The 12,337-nt window shown below is 41.7% G+C and overlaps 1 protein-coding gene across 2 annotated transcripts; it reads right to left on the reverse strand.

Annotated features, from left to right (window-relative positions):
* Window positions 1-3,506: 3,506 nt before the first annotated feature.
* LOC141945793 (protein NDNF-like) lies at window positions 3,507-11,637 on the reverse strand. Of its 2 annotated transcripts, none has more exons than XM_074874405.1 (4): window positions 11,225-11,637; window positions 8,908-9,103; window positions 6,792-6,925; window positions 3,507-5,798 (listed from the first exon to the last, which is right to left on the reverse strand). In XM_074874405.1, exons 1-4 carry the CDS (start codon window positions 11,295-11,297, stop codon window positions 4,447-4,449), a joined length of 1,755 nt encoding a protein of 584 aa, XP_074730506.1. In that variant the 5' UTR covers window positions 11,298-11,637; the 3' UTR covers window positions 3,507-4,446. The 2 variants fall into 2 exon arrangements, with proteins under 2 accessions (XP_074730506.1, XP_074730507.1); XM_074874406.1 differs by lacking the exon at window positions 11,225-11,637 and adding an exon at window positions 10,949-11,098.
* Between the last annotated feature and the right edge of the window lie 700 nt (window positions 11,638-12,337).

Below are 12,337 nucleotides of genomic sequence, written 5' to 3' on the forward strand. Positions count from 1 at the left end.
TCAGCTGCCAAGTCATCCATTTTTTTCCTAAATGCCAGAGAGCTTCAGTTCCTTTACAGCACGTGAAAGCCTTTGGCATTTTGGGGTCAATGGTTTGTACTTGCTGTCAGTGCTAATGTTATCTGACTTTTAAAATTAGATTTTAAGCCTTGTGCAAAGCTGCATGTGGCCAGGATGTGCAACTGCAGTGTCCGTGGTTCATGAACACCACCCACCAAAACCCAACAACAGCGATGAAGCCCAAAATGGGTCTGATGTGTATACATGTAAACAAACACATCAGCTCTCTGTCTTTGAAAGCAATTAGTGAGCAGGATTTCAGTCCAGCACCTGGGGCCAAAGTAGCAAAACTATTTTAAACATGTTGCTTAAGCTAAAAGCAAGTCTTCTGAGTGGGAATGCATTAGCCAGAAAAACCATGCAAAGATACAAAGATAAAGTAAAAAAAAAAATTTTTGCGCAAAGCTGTGAATGCTTCCCTGAATGTATTTGTGGGTAGATAGGGAACAATTTCTAAAAGACTAACAGGTTCACTTTGAAAGGTAGTTACAGTTGTTAAGAAACTCAAAGTAACAGGGAATGAATAAATGGGCTGTTAAATACTGGAGGAAAAAGAAATGACAAAAGAGATGAATCTCAATGTCAGTTAAATATTAACCCATAAATGTCATCAGTCCTTGAACCTCTACACTGGTTTTAGGTAGCAGTATTTTTCAAAGTGTGTAACTTAAATGAGCAATTATTACTGTCTTAAGTTACGTTTTAAAGTTTCCAGCAATAGCAGTTGTATGAGATACTGGAAAGTGATGCTGAAGAGCCTCTTGCTCTACTGGTTTGCAGCTTACAGGTATACACAATGGCAAACTTAGAAGCCTGTGCTTCATTATTTCCCTGTTTCAGATACCTGCACCTCATTTCCAGAATTCAAGTGGTGATTTGTGAGGCTGAGCCTGCAGAGAAAGGGGACATGGATATAAAACCTGTTTGCTCTTATTACTTGCCCTCTGTTTTTGGTACCCCTGACCCTCACTTCCCACGTGGAGGTGTGGCTTAGCAATGGGAGCAAGTCTGTAAAGATGCTGGGAAGAGATGCATGGCCTCAGGCTTTGATTTCAGCTGTGACAGGACTTGAGGTACAATAGCTGGAAGCACACAGAAGCTGGGACCCACCACTGAACACTAGGAATAATACTTTGGCCTGATTGATAATAATGTTGAGGACTTTAAATGATCCACAAAAGCAAAGCGTTGCTCTTGAAATCTCCATGAAGATATCTGTCTGCACTTCCCGTGCGACTCCAATTCAGTGGGGATGGGGAGCAGATGGAAAGAGCTGATGACAGTTTAGGACAGGCTGGACTGAAGAAATTGAGCTTCCCTAGAAATTCAGCAAGAAAGACTGCAGAAAGCATAAAGAAAAGAAAGGAGGTAAATGTGGCTTGGGAAAAGGCAAGCAATAGTCAAATGGGAGGGAGAGGAGATGGAAAGATGCCAAACAACTTTGACAGAGAAGGGCTTCTGACTGTTGAAGATGGGGAGCTGTGCATGTGAGCAGTAGGTAGGGGTAGGAAGAGCACCAAGGGTGTGGTGCAGCATCTTTGGTTTTGTTGTGGATAAACTTATGAAACTTCACTCCCAGGACAGCAGTCGGCAAAGTGACACTCAATTTAAAAACCAGTGCACCCAAAGGCTGTCCTGTAAGCAGGGTATGGGCATGAGTGAATGGAAAACAGGTTTTCATTCTGGTGCACACAGGCAGAATCACAGTGGAAAGATCAATGGAGAGGAATATTCCCTGCTGCTCCTGGGGTCTGTATTGCAGACCATGGCTGGCTGCATGCATAAGAAAGTGGGCTGCTACCTGGAGGGTAGGCTGCCTGCTCTGCTTGTATTAGAAGCAATGGATTTTGACAGAATAACATGTTCCTCTCTGTAGCCAAGCTCTCCCTCCCGTGCAGGGGCCTTTGCTCATGGAGGGTCTGGCATGTGTGGCTGGCAGCTTCTCCTGTGAGCAAGGGACTAGCATCAGCCCTCCCAGCAGCAGCAGTAGTCTCTGCTCTGCTTGTGTCACAGCCTGGGCTGCAGGAGCCATAAGCTGTCATCTTCTGAGCTCCTCACTGGTCTCTGCCTCAGCCGGTCCTCTGCATGTGGCAATGGCCAGGGAGAGTTGGAGTGAAGAGGAGCTGGTGAAGCTGCAAAGGGGACAATCTCTTGGCTCTTCCCAAAGTCCCCCTAAAATATCTGCTGACTGCCAAGCCTGCAGTCTTCCTTCCCTCCAGATTCCGATTAACTGTCAGTCAATTCAGTGCTACTCCAAGCCTTTGCTTATGTATCACCTCTGACTGCTCAGCTCTTTCTGCCCTGTCCTAGTCTCTCCTTCTATCCCTTCCTCAGTCGTCTTGGCTACAGCCCTAAACCAAGGTCTAAAGCCAGTTCTGTGGTGAAAGATATTCTTCAGTAGAGACACCATTGTCAGGCAAGGTGCCTGTGTATCTTCCTCTTCAAAGTGACGTTTTTTGTGGCATTTGTGTACAGAGGGCAAAAGCAAGGGTTAATGCTCTGACAGTCTGAGGGAAGTGTACTAAGAGTATATAGTATCTGTAGTTAAAACAGATCTTCCTGTTCCTCCTCTATTATGGTTGTTATTACAGTCATTTGTAGGGTATCTAAGTGAAGTTCATCCAGAATATAAATGCCTGAAATTGAGGAGGAAAGCAGAAGAAAACATTAAGATTTCCAAGTGGAGATGACCTCTGTTGCTCTTTGAGCTTAGACTATTTTTGGCAGGAGCAAAATGAAGACAATGCTTGCCTTGGAAAGAAGGCAATGTAGTTGCCAGCCCCTGTAATTAGCCAAAAGTCCCACAGAGTGTGGGGAGGAGGTCACAGAGCACATAGCTCCTGCCACAGCACTGCTCAATCCAGAATAGCGCCTGCAGGAATGTAAAGCCTAGCGAAAGCCCAGACATTGTAACTGATTCCACGTGAAGGCCAGAACCCTTCTTCTGGGACTAATAAGTTTGCTAATGTATAGCATGCACTGTACAGGGCTCACAGTGCTATGAAGCCTTTGCAGCAGGAAATGCACGATCCTCTGTGACTGCACAGAGGACTGATTCAGTCCTTACCAAATGCCTCCAAGCATGCTTGGAGATAATAATTATTCAGCGTAAACCAGAACCTTGATGACCGTGAATTGCAAGCAAACTTCTGAAATATACAATGATGGCATTAATCATTTATATCTTTGCTTAGTATAATTGCAGAGGAAAAATAATTAAAGCAGGCAAGATTTCTCTGTCAAACTCTGGGTCAGTGAATCTATCATATCTCTTTATAGGTAAATTCCATACCTGCCCAGAGCCTATGTACAAAATATTTTCTGCTGATAATTGAAATTGAGCATAAGGGGTTTTTTATGAAGACTTTTAGTTTTTTCAATTTTTTTTATACTGTATCTCTTGTCATCTAAGGAAGGTAATCAAGGAAACAAGACAACAAAAGAAGTGTTTGTCAGGATTTTTACTACAAATAGTTTCCCTTCATGATATCTAATAGGAAAACCACATTAAATTTTTCCTACAGCAATGCATTCATTGATATAGGCTGGGTTAAGGATATAAAGAGTGAGCATATTACACTCAGGAGTCACACAGTGATAGACATGGACTTGATATCAGAGATCATAGATAAAAACCTCCTTTCCATGGCAAGATTCCTTACTTGCTGCTTTCCTCAATGGGCAGAAGTACAGCAGTGTATTTGCATACTCCCCAGAAAATCCAGTTCCTGGCCTGAATTTTGTCTGTTTCTAACCAAGCACAGTTTCTCCATAGAAATGAAAGCCAAGCAAACATGCAGATAATAGGGGAAGATGTATTTCAGGCTGCTTTACTCAAGGTGTGGAGCTTTACACCAGTTCCACTGCTTTTTAAAATTTCTTTTTGTCTCTATCCCTGTTCGAGCAGCAGGGAAGTTCAGTTTCTCAAGAGCATCTTGACTTGTGGGGTCTCTCAGTCCCTCGTTAGCTGATGGAGTTACACAAAGTGGAAAACTCTTTGGGACTTTAAAATAATGATGTGTGCTTCTTGAGAGGCATTTCATGTCATTTCTGTATTGGATTTCAGAAGCATTTTAGGTAACCAATCTATTTCTCGTGGGTGCCATTGTGGATATTTTATGTCCATGTGCATGGATTTGTTTCACAGGTCTGTTTTTGATGTCTGAATGAGACAGCTGAGGGGAAAAAACCACCTTATACAGGAGAGAAGATGCAAAAGTGAGCGTAATGTTCTAGACAACTAAGATGTTTCCTCCATAGCATCTCATGGCTTTAAATTTTTTTATGTGTCAGCATATTTTAAACTTCACGGGCTATGGCATGGATTGGCTTAGATTTTGATAATAGTCCTCATTCACTTACTTCAAAACATTTCTTTAAAAACCTTCAACATTTTTTTCTGGTCTTCACAACTTTGCTGTGATATCTGACAGGGATGCCAGATGGCCCAAAGAGATAAACATCAAACAAGTAAAGAGTGCCCACATCCAGCCCTGTAATGGTCTCTGTGGTGACGGCTCGCTGGAGATTTATATCATAGAAATACTTGCACAGCACTTTCTCTGACTTGTGCCGGGATTCGGGTCCAGAGCACCTGTCCGCACTCTGCAGTTCCATCCAGACCTGATCATCTTCAATTGTTTTCTTGTACACACAGTACTTGCTCTCCTCTTGTGTTCCTAGCCAGGCAATGGTGACAGAGTTGCAGGTCCTCAGTTTACTGAAGGACTTGATTTTTAAGCTCTCTGGAAGAAGCGGGAATAAGGGCTTGTGGAAATGGGGGGACACCTGTACTTTTACAGAAGAGTTAGATTCATCTGTTGACCTCAGCTGCACCAAATATGTGTCCAGTGGCTTTCCCTTCAGTGAGAAATACCTCAGCCCTGAGATATTTTCTGATGCCACTATTTTAGTGTTCTTTGTTATGTGAACCTGTACTTGGCCACGACACAACTGGAAGGTGAATTGTACTTTCTTGTGCCTCGCCTGGTACTGCAGACTGTAGAATTTCTTTTTTTTCCCATCTAGCACAACCTGAATCACTTTCCCATCTTTCAGCTCCATCACCTTAGGTTCAGGTTCTTCCAGGGTTCTTGCAAACGTCCCAGTATAAGCAGCGCTAGCATTTGTGAGGAGATTGACAACAAAAACATCAAAGTAATACTGAGTGCTGGGACTGAGATTGGGCACTGTGTAAGTGTTCTTGGCACCCATGCATGTCTGCCTGACCTCCCCACTACTCACTTTGTTGATGATGCTCAGTTCGCTGTTGGACAATATCATCACCTGCTGCGGTTCGAGAAGGTACGGAGAGAGAGACAAAGCTAATGTAGGTGGCAGTTTCATTCCAGAGGACCTGATTGCTGTCTCAGCAGCACATAAGCTCTTATAGTTGTGTTTCTCATTAACTAGAAGACAGTACTGGATGTTTTCTCTATGTTGCAAGACAGAGGGACTGTGTTTCCAGGTCAGAGTCACTGTTGTATGCCCAATGCCAATAACATCTATGCGTGGATCCATTGGAAGTTCTGGATAGAGGTGCCCAGATGTTGTGTCAGTTGCTAAGTACACAGTAATGTGAGTGTCTCGCTCAGTGGATAAGAACTCTAGCATATAAAGGGCAGAATGAGAAGACATACCCATGTAAGTCTCTACAGAATTTCCCTTGTAGTTAAAAATGGTGGACACCATGCTTGGAGACCTCTGAGATTTTGAGACCTCTTGTGTATCATGATCACCTGCAGGCAAAAAGCAGACTTGTAACTTCTGTTTAACAGATGTGAAATAAAGCACATTGCATAGGTTTTATTGTTTGTATGTCAGGGAACATTGTATTTTCTTCCTGAAAACAATAATTATAACTAAAAATACTTCTTGCTACTGGAAATTTATTAAAATAAAATTTGAGTAGCTTTTATTTTAACAGTGCAGTTACAAAATTATGTTTTCAAAAAGACTATGATTATAGAACCACAACTTGCAAAAGCTTGACTTGTATTGTGCCTGATATCCCTACAGTTTTCTTCTTCCAGTGGCTGTCTCTTTGCATACTTTACTTCAAGGAGACTCATACTTTCTGTGAAAGGAGTTTTCTTTGGTTTAGTTTTGTGCCATTGTCTCCTATGAAGAGGGAAAATTTATCACTTCAAAGGAGCATTATTTGAACTCCTCAGTCAGGTGTACCTGCCTGACAAGTAAGAACTTGTTAATGGCAGCTTTCAGATTTTAGTTTGAAAAATTAATTTAAAAACTCATGAAAGTGAATGGAATCTCCTCTTAGGCTAAAGGCAGCATAATGCCCACTGCCATGGTAGATGGTATTCCTATAAAAATAAACAGCTAATCCTTCTCCGCATCACTGTGGGGAGCAAAATGACTGGTTCAAGTGACCTAAGCCACAGAAAAAGAGCTGAGGCAGCAGATGAAGTTTGGACCAGTACATTTTATGAAGCTGATCTGTGTTTGTGGAGCCACGAAACCCAGGGTTGTTTGCAAATATTAACCTTAGATTTAGATTTTTTTTGCATGTAATCCTTAATTTACTTGATGGTAAAATCCCATGGGCTCCCATGTTTCACCCACAGAGACAGGGATGTCCCCTTCAGCCCATGGCAGTTTACAGGAGAGGGAAGCATGAGATGCTTAAGATTGTGGGGAATTTCCTGTAACACAACTCCTTATGAATAACTTGTGCTTTCTTTGTCTCTGCTTAGACAAACTGAAGGTCTTACCTCGTGCTGCTTTTCCAAGGAAACTTGCTGAAGTCTTGTGCACAAGTATGCTCCATTCGATGGGAACATCACAGGGGGTCACTGTTATTGTGAAAGGTGAAAGGGCTCTGCCTTCCTCCAAAAAAAAGTAGTATCTGTAAGTGTGGATTAAAAACAGAGGTAAAGCGTCAGGAAATTCAGATCTGCCTGAGCCTCCTTGTAATCAGCCATTCTGATGTGGGTCACTCCACTGTGGGTAGAAATGACTGTTGCCCTTTGAAGCGCACCAACAGAAGGGTATGGTGAATGTCTGAAATCCTCAGGTGTGGGAAGAATAAGTGCTGTGGTTTTTTTCTAATCCACAGATACTTGCTGGAAGTTTTATCCACTTACCATAGGCAGTATTTTTCCCACTGAATTTTTAACACACTTCAGGTGAATATTGTATCTGAGTACTTACCTGGTTATTTTGAATGATGGATGTGATTAAACTGACTGCCTTCTAGAAAACCACCTTATGGCTAACTCTGGGGAATTTGGTGTGCTTTTTCTCAGGATTTCCTGACTGGAGTTCAGTGAAAGCTCTTAGACCCTATCCTCCCTCATGTGTGCTTGCCTATCTAGGTCTTTCTGGGTGTCAGATGAAGTGGATGTGACAGAATGGTTTTAGCCAGTCCTGAACATTATCAGACGTCAATGGCAGTTTCATCCAGCCCAGTTCTAACTTACTTGCCTTCATGACAGAGGCTGCTGTGCGTGAGCTGTACAAAGTGACCTCAGTTTACTTGGTCAGGTTTTGATTCCTGCTTAACAAAGCCCAGACTCCTGTCTCACTCCTTTAATCTTCTGTTTACTTCTGTTGTTTTGGTGTATACAGACTGTATACAGCCACAGAAATGTTTGGACTTGGGTCACTCACTCTGCAGTTAAATGAAGGCAATTCAAGATTTTTTATGTTTGTTAGTGAGACAAGCCTAGTCATTATGGATAGATCATGTCAGCCTAGTGGTCTGGCTTACTTTCAGGATATGGCTACTGGGCCAGAGTCAGGCTTCACTGGAAACAGTTCCACATTCTTGAATCTTTCACTTTAAGCCAAAACTTGTAATCTCTTGGTTTCCTGTTTGGATGACTCTGGGGTTCATAAGGTCCTTACCTGATCATGCTAAACTGAAGGGGGTTTTGCTTCCTAATTGCAATCTTAATGTTATGCCACAAAAACATAGAAAAATTCACTTTTCTCTGAAATTTCAATACCCATTTGCCTTTAACAAGGAGAGCTCCTAGTTTTTCCCTTGTGAGCATTTTCACATTACATAACATGAGCCGCGTTCCAGTTTCTGTGCAATGCATATCGAGACCGAACCCTCTGGCTCGCTTTCTGCTCCATGACCACTCTGCTCGGGTGTATGTCAAAATCTGTTTGTGTTGGTCACTGTCCCAGGTGGAGTCTGATTAAACCACCTGAAGTGCATCTCTTCCCAAAGAAGTAGATCAGTCTTTGCTACCCAAGATGCAATGCCAGTTGTAATATCTAGATCACCTACCTACATGTCTAGATATGGCAGAAAACTTTGCAGATATTTTGGGGAAATGAAGAATCTGTGGAATTTCTGCATGCAAAGCACTTTTGATCCTAGCAAGCTTTAGTGCCATTCAACAAAAACACTTCCAGCATGCAGGACAATGGCAGAAGTTTTTCTGATAAGAAGTCTGTGCAGATATTCTATTGCATTTTTGGGACAGTTAATTTGCTAGGTAAAATTCTTGTATTTTACAGTGACTGTAGGATGGCTGATGTGTCTCTGCAGTTCTGAGGCCAGGCTGTTTATGTGCCATAACTGCTTGCTGTTGGAGCCCACCCATTCTATATCAGCTTTGCTGCTCCTCTTATGAATACCCCAGAAAGCTGTCTGAAATGTATACATGAATCTAAACTTCATCTCAGAGGGTCATTCCAGATTCTGGGCAGTGTAATGACACTTAGCTTGAGAGCAATGGGGTATTTCTCTGGAAATTCAGTGGACGCTGATAGAGCTCTGCAGGTGCATAGCAACTCTTGACTTGTACTAGTAGCATGCAGCTACCAGGGTCATAGGGAAGTATCTGAGAATAGGAGTGACTGATCTGCTCTTACCTTTTTGGTATATCTTTCAGCAGGTGAACTGTAGTTTCCTTACCATCAGCAAGTATCAGGGAGTGGTAGAAATTGAAGAGATCGGTCTTGAAGCTCTGTTGGGAGCTGGTGTTGGGTGCTTTTATGGAATTACACAAGCAAGCTGCCATGAGAAGATGGAGAGGCAGATAAAACCAGAACCAGGACATCTTCAGTACTGCAAAATGAGATAACAAAAGTGAATGGAAACTGCTGTCTTGGGGGTGGGAAAATAATCAGATACCCTCCCTTTCTGTGCCTTTGCTGGTATTTATCATAATCACAGCAAGCCAGGCATTCAAACCATGCCCATCTCCATTTTGCTAAATTGCTTAAAGTTCACAGAGAAATATTTCTCAGAAGATCTCTCTGCACAGATTTAATGGCAGAAGATGCTATGAAGTCTTTTATTATAGAAAAATACACAGGTGCAATATCACAAGACAGTTATATAAAAAAATACCCCTTTCAGTGCTGACAAAATGAGTGGAGAATTACATTTAAAATATTTTTCCTAGTTTATAGTGTTCATATGCCAAATTTTGAGAGTGGGTTATTTGTAATGGAACTGTCACTGTCAAACTCACAGGAGGTCACTATCCCAAACACTGCTTCTGTTGTTCTGTCAGATATCATTTAATTTTTGTTTCATCTATTGTGGCTATAGGTATGTATAGAGAAGAGGATCAGAGTAAGTTATTCAGAGCAGTGTAAGATACTGTTTGATGAAAAGTGGAGGGTCCTGGACAAAAATCCTTAAATTGGTACTTAGCAGACTTTAAGGTCTTTGTGTCTCTCATTTAGAGGAAAGCTTTATTACTGTAGGGCAGCTAGATAAATAATTCTGAGATTTTTGTATTGCCCATTCCTTTCACACCTGCATCACTTCCAGCCCATCTCAGCATTTGCTGCTTACTGGAACTTGTAACAGCTCTATTGTATTTACTCTTCTAAAAGAGTTCAAAAATCATGTATTCTCCCTTAATTTTGCCAAAGCTCCATTATCAGCTTTGAAGCTATGAAAGAAATGTACATAAACAGTCCCAACAATCATCTCTGAAAATGCTGATGTTATTTAAACTGTGCTGCGTTACATTGCACAGAGCTGTGCAGACAGGAGACTCCAGTTAGGACAAGAAATTTTGACAGTACACTACTATGTGAGGTTATTATTATCCTTACAACTTCTTGTGCCTGCTACATCCAGTTTCATAAGGAGAGGTAAGTGCAAAAGTGAAAAGGGCATCAAAGGGAGAAGAAGGAAGGGCATAGACAGGACGTAGACTTTAATACAGGTACCAGCTGTAGCTCAGGGATTTGGAAAGCAGAGGGAGCTCTGTGAGCAAGATCCCTTTTTTGAGGAAAAAGTAGCTTACTGCATTTTACAAGCAGTAAAGAGTAAAAATCCTGATTAAATCTGATTATTGGCTAATGATAGAAGAGAGCATAAAAGACAAAGGCTCCATCCTTTGTCATTTTTACTTGTTTCCAAGATCAGCCCTTTCCTCATGGTGCCTGCAAATGTGCAGAAGATCTTAGGCAGTCAAAATATCTACAATTCAGCAGACCTGCTGTCCATTACAATTAAAGTGACTTTATAAAAGGACCAGTTCCTTTATAAATCCATTTCAGACATTCTCATTGAAACATAGTATTGAATACATCTGTAGATTTTTATATACAAAATTTGTTTTCATCTGTGATTCCCAAAGTAACGCTTATCTTTAGTATCAGTGAGATTATTATTGAAATTATCACTATCAGGTCATCTGAATGTCCTACTTAACGTCCTAATAAAGTTAGGATATTCTCTCCTTCTTTGTAATATTTTTAGCGCCTAGGTGAATGCAAGATTAAACAACCATCTGAACAAGTTGAAAAAATATAAAGATTATTATATCAATTCCATTTTTAATGTTCTTAGAGCTTTCCTTATGACTCTGAGTCACTTTGCTGCCACTATGTTATTCTTGTAGTCTATAGTTTACAGATTCAAAACATAACCCCAAATATTTTGCTTTACCTCTGACAGTGGAATCTGAGTTGTTCTGTCCTTCATAGAAGATTAAAAAAAAAAAAGTCATTCTGTTGCTTAAATGTCAGGATCTTGCAAACCACACTGATACCACGGCAGCTCAGCTTTTCTTGTCCAGGAAAACAAACCAACCAAGCGACCAACCAACCTATAATCAGCTTATCCCAAAGAGAACATCATGCTAAAGGCTGATTTCACTAAATTACACAAACAGTATACCCTCAGACTCCTGGAAATATGTTATACAAGAAATACTCTGCTTACCTATTGTGTTCCTGGCCAAATGATCCCCAGACCACTTGCTTCCTTTGCCAAAAATCCTAAAATAAAACACCATAGACTTTTCAGATCTCTGTAGACAGATGAAAACCAAAACTGTGTGACCAGTTTAACAGGACAGAACTGATTTTTCCATATGGCTCCTGAACAGACATAGTAACTAAAATGCTTGCAGTCTTTCAAGAAAAGAAAAAAAAGCCCAAGAGCTTTGGTATTTTCTTAAATTGTGTGTTTTCAAAGGTTATTTTAAATTTTCATAATTCTGAAATCTTCAAAGTCCCAGTTGTTGCTCTTTCAGTTCTAGGGTTCCTTCTGGAGGGCTGCGAAGCACGTTCGTGTGTGCTGCTTCCAGACAGCAGGACTTTATTCCTGCACAGAGTGTCAGCCAGACTGTTAGAGCAGCCTAATCCCAGCGGTGGCTGGCCCGAGAGCAGGTCTTTGACAGAAATGCACAGAGAGGAGGAGGGGGTGAGATGGAGAGAACAAACACTGTTAACCCTTGTTAGCCCTTAATACAAACCAGCCAAGGCTGCACCAATCTCTTCCAGAAAACTGGTTTTGCATTAGCAGCTTGATGGCCCTTCCATGGAGCATGCGATCTCCTTGTCGACAGCACTGCAGAAGTTTCAGATAATTTCAGGTGTACTGTGTTTCTGGTGTGTTTTTTATGGCCCAACAGGTGCTCACGGGCTCACAGAAGGGAAGGCAGAAAAGCTGTAAGGGAGAAATGCTCTGCATTTTTTAAGCAGACTGGAATTAGCAATCCTTTAAAGACTGTCAGGAATCTACTGAATAGAACTGAGCAGATTTCTTGGCTTGCGGAGACTGTGTAAGAAAGAAATTCCAAAAGTGTATGGGCTGGGAGACTATTTCTGGTGTGAAAGTATTGTGTCTGAGGGAGCAGGCAGGAAAAGGGTGCATGGGAAATGGCTCACAGCAAGCGCAAACAATTGCTTCTGCAGTTGGGGCTACAAAGCAGTTGTAGCAAAGCCATGGTCCTGAAAAGGCTGGCTCCTGCTGAGCAAGAGCTGGGTATGGCCAGGATTTGTGTGCTGCTTGTACTTCTTGGCCTCTTGGCCTGAGATGTCAGGAAAGGAG

Source organism: Strix uralensis, chromosome 7 (assembly GCF_047716275.1).
Source record: "Strix uralensis isolate ZFMK-TIS-50842 chromosome 7, bStrUra1, whole genome shotgun sequence".
Lineage (NCBI taxonomy): Eukaryota > Metazoa > Chordata > Aves > Strigiformes > Strigidae > Strix > Strix uralensis.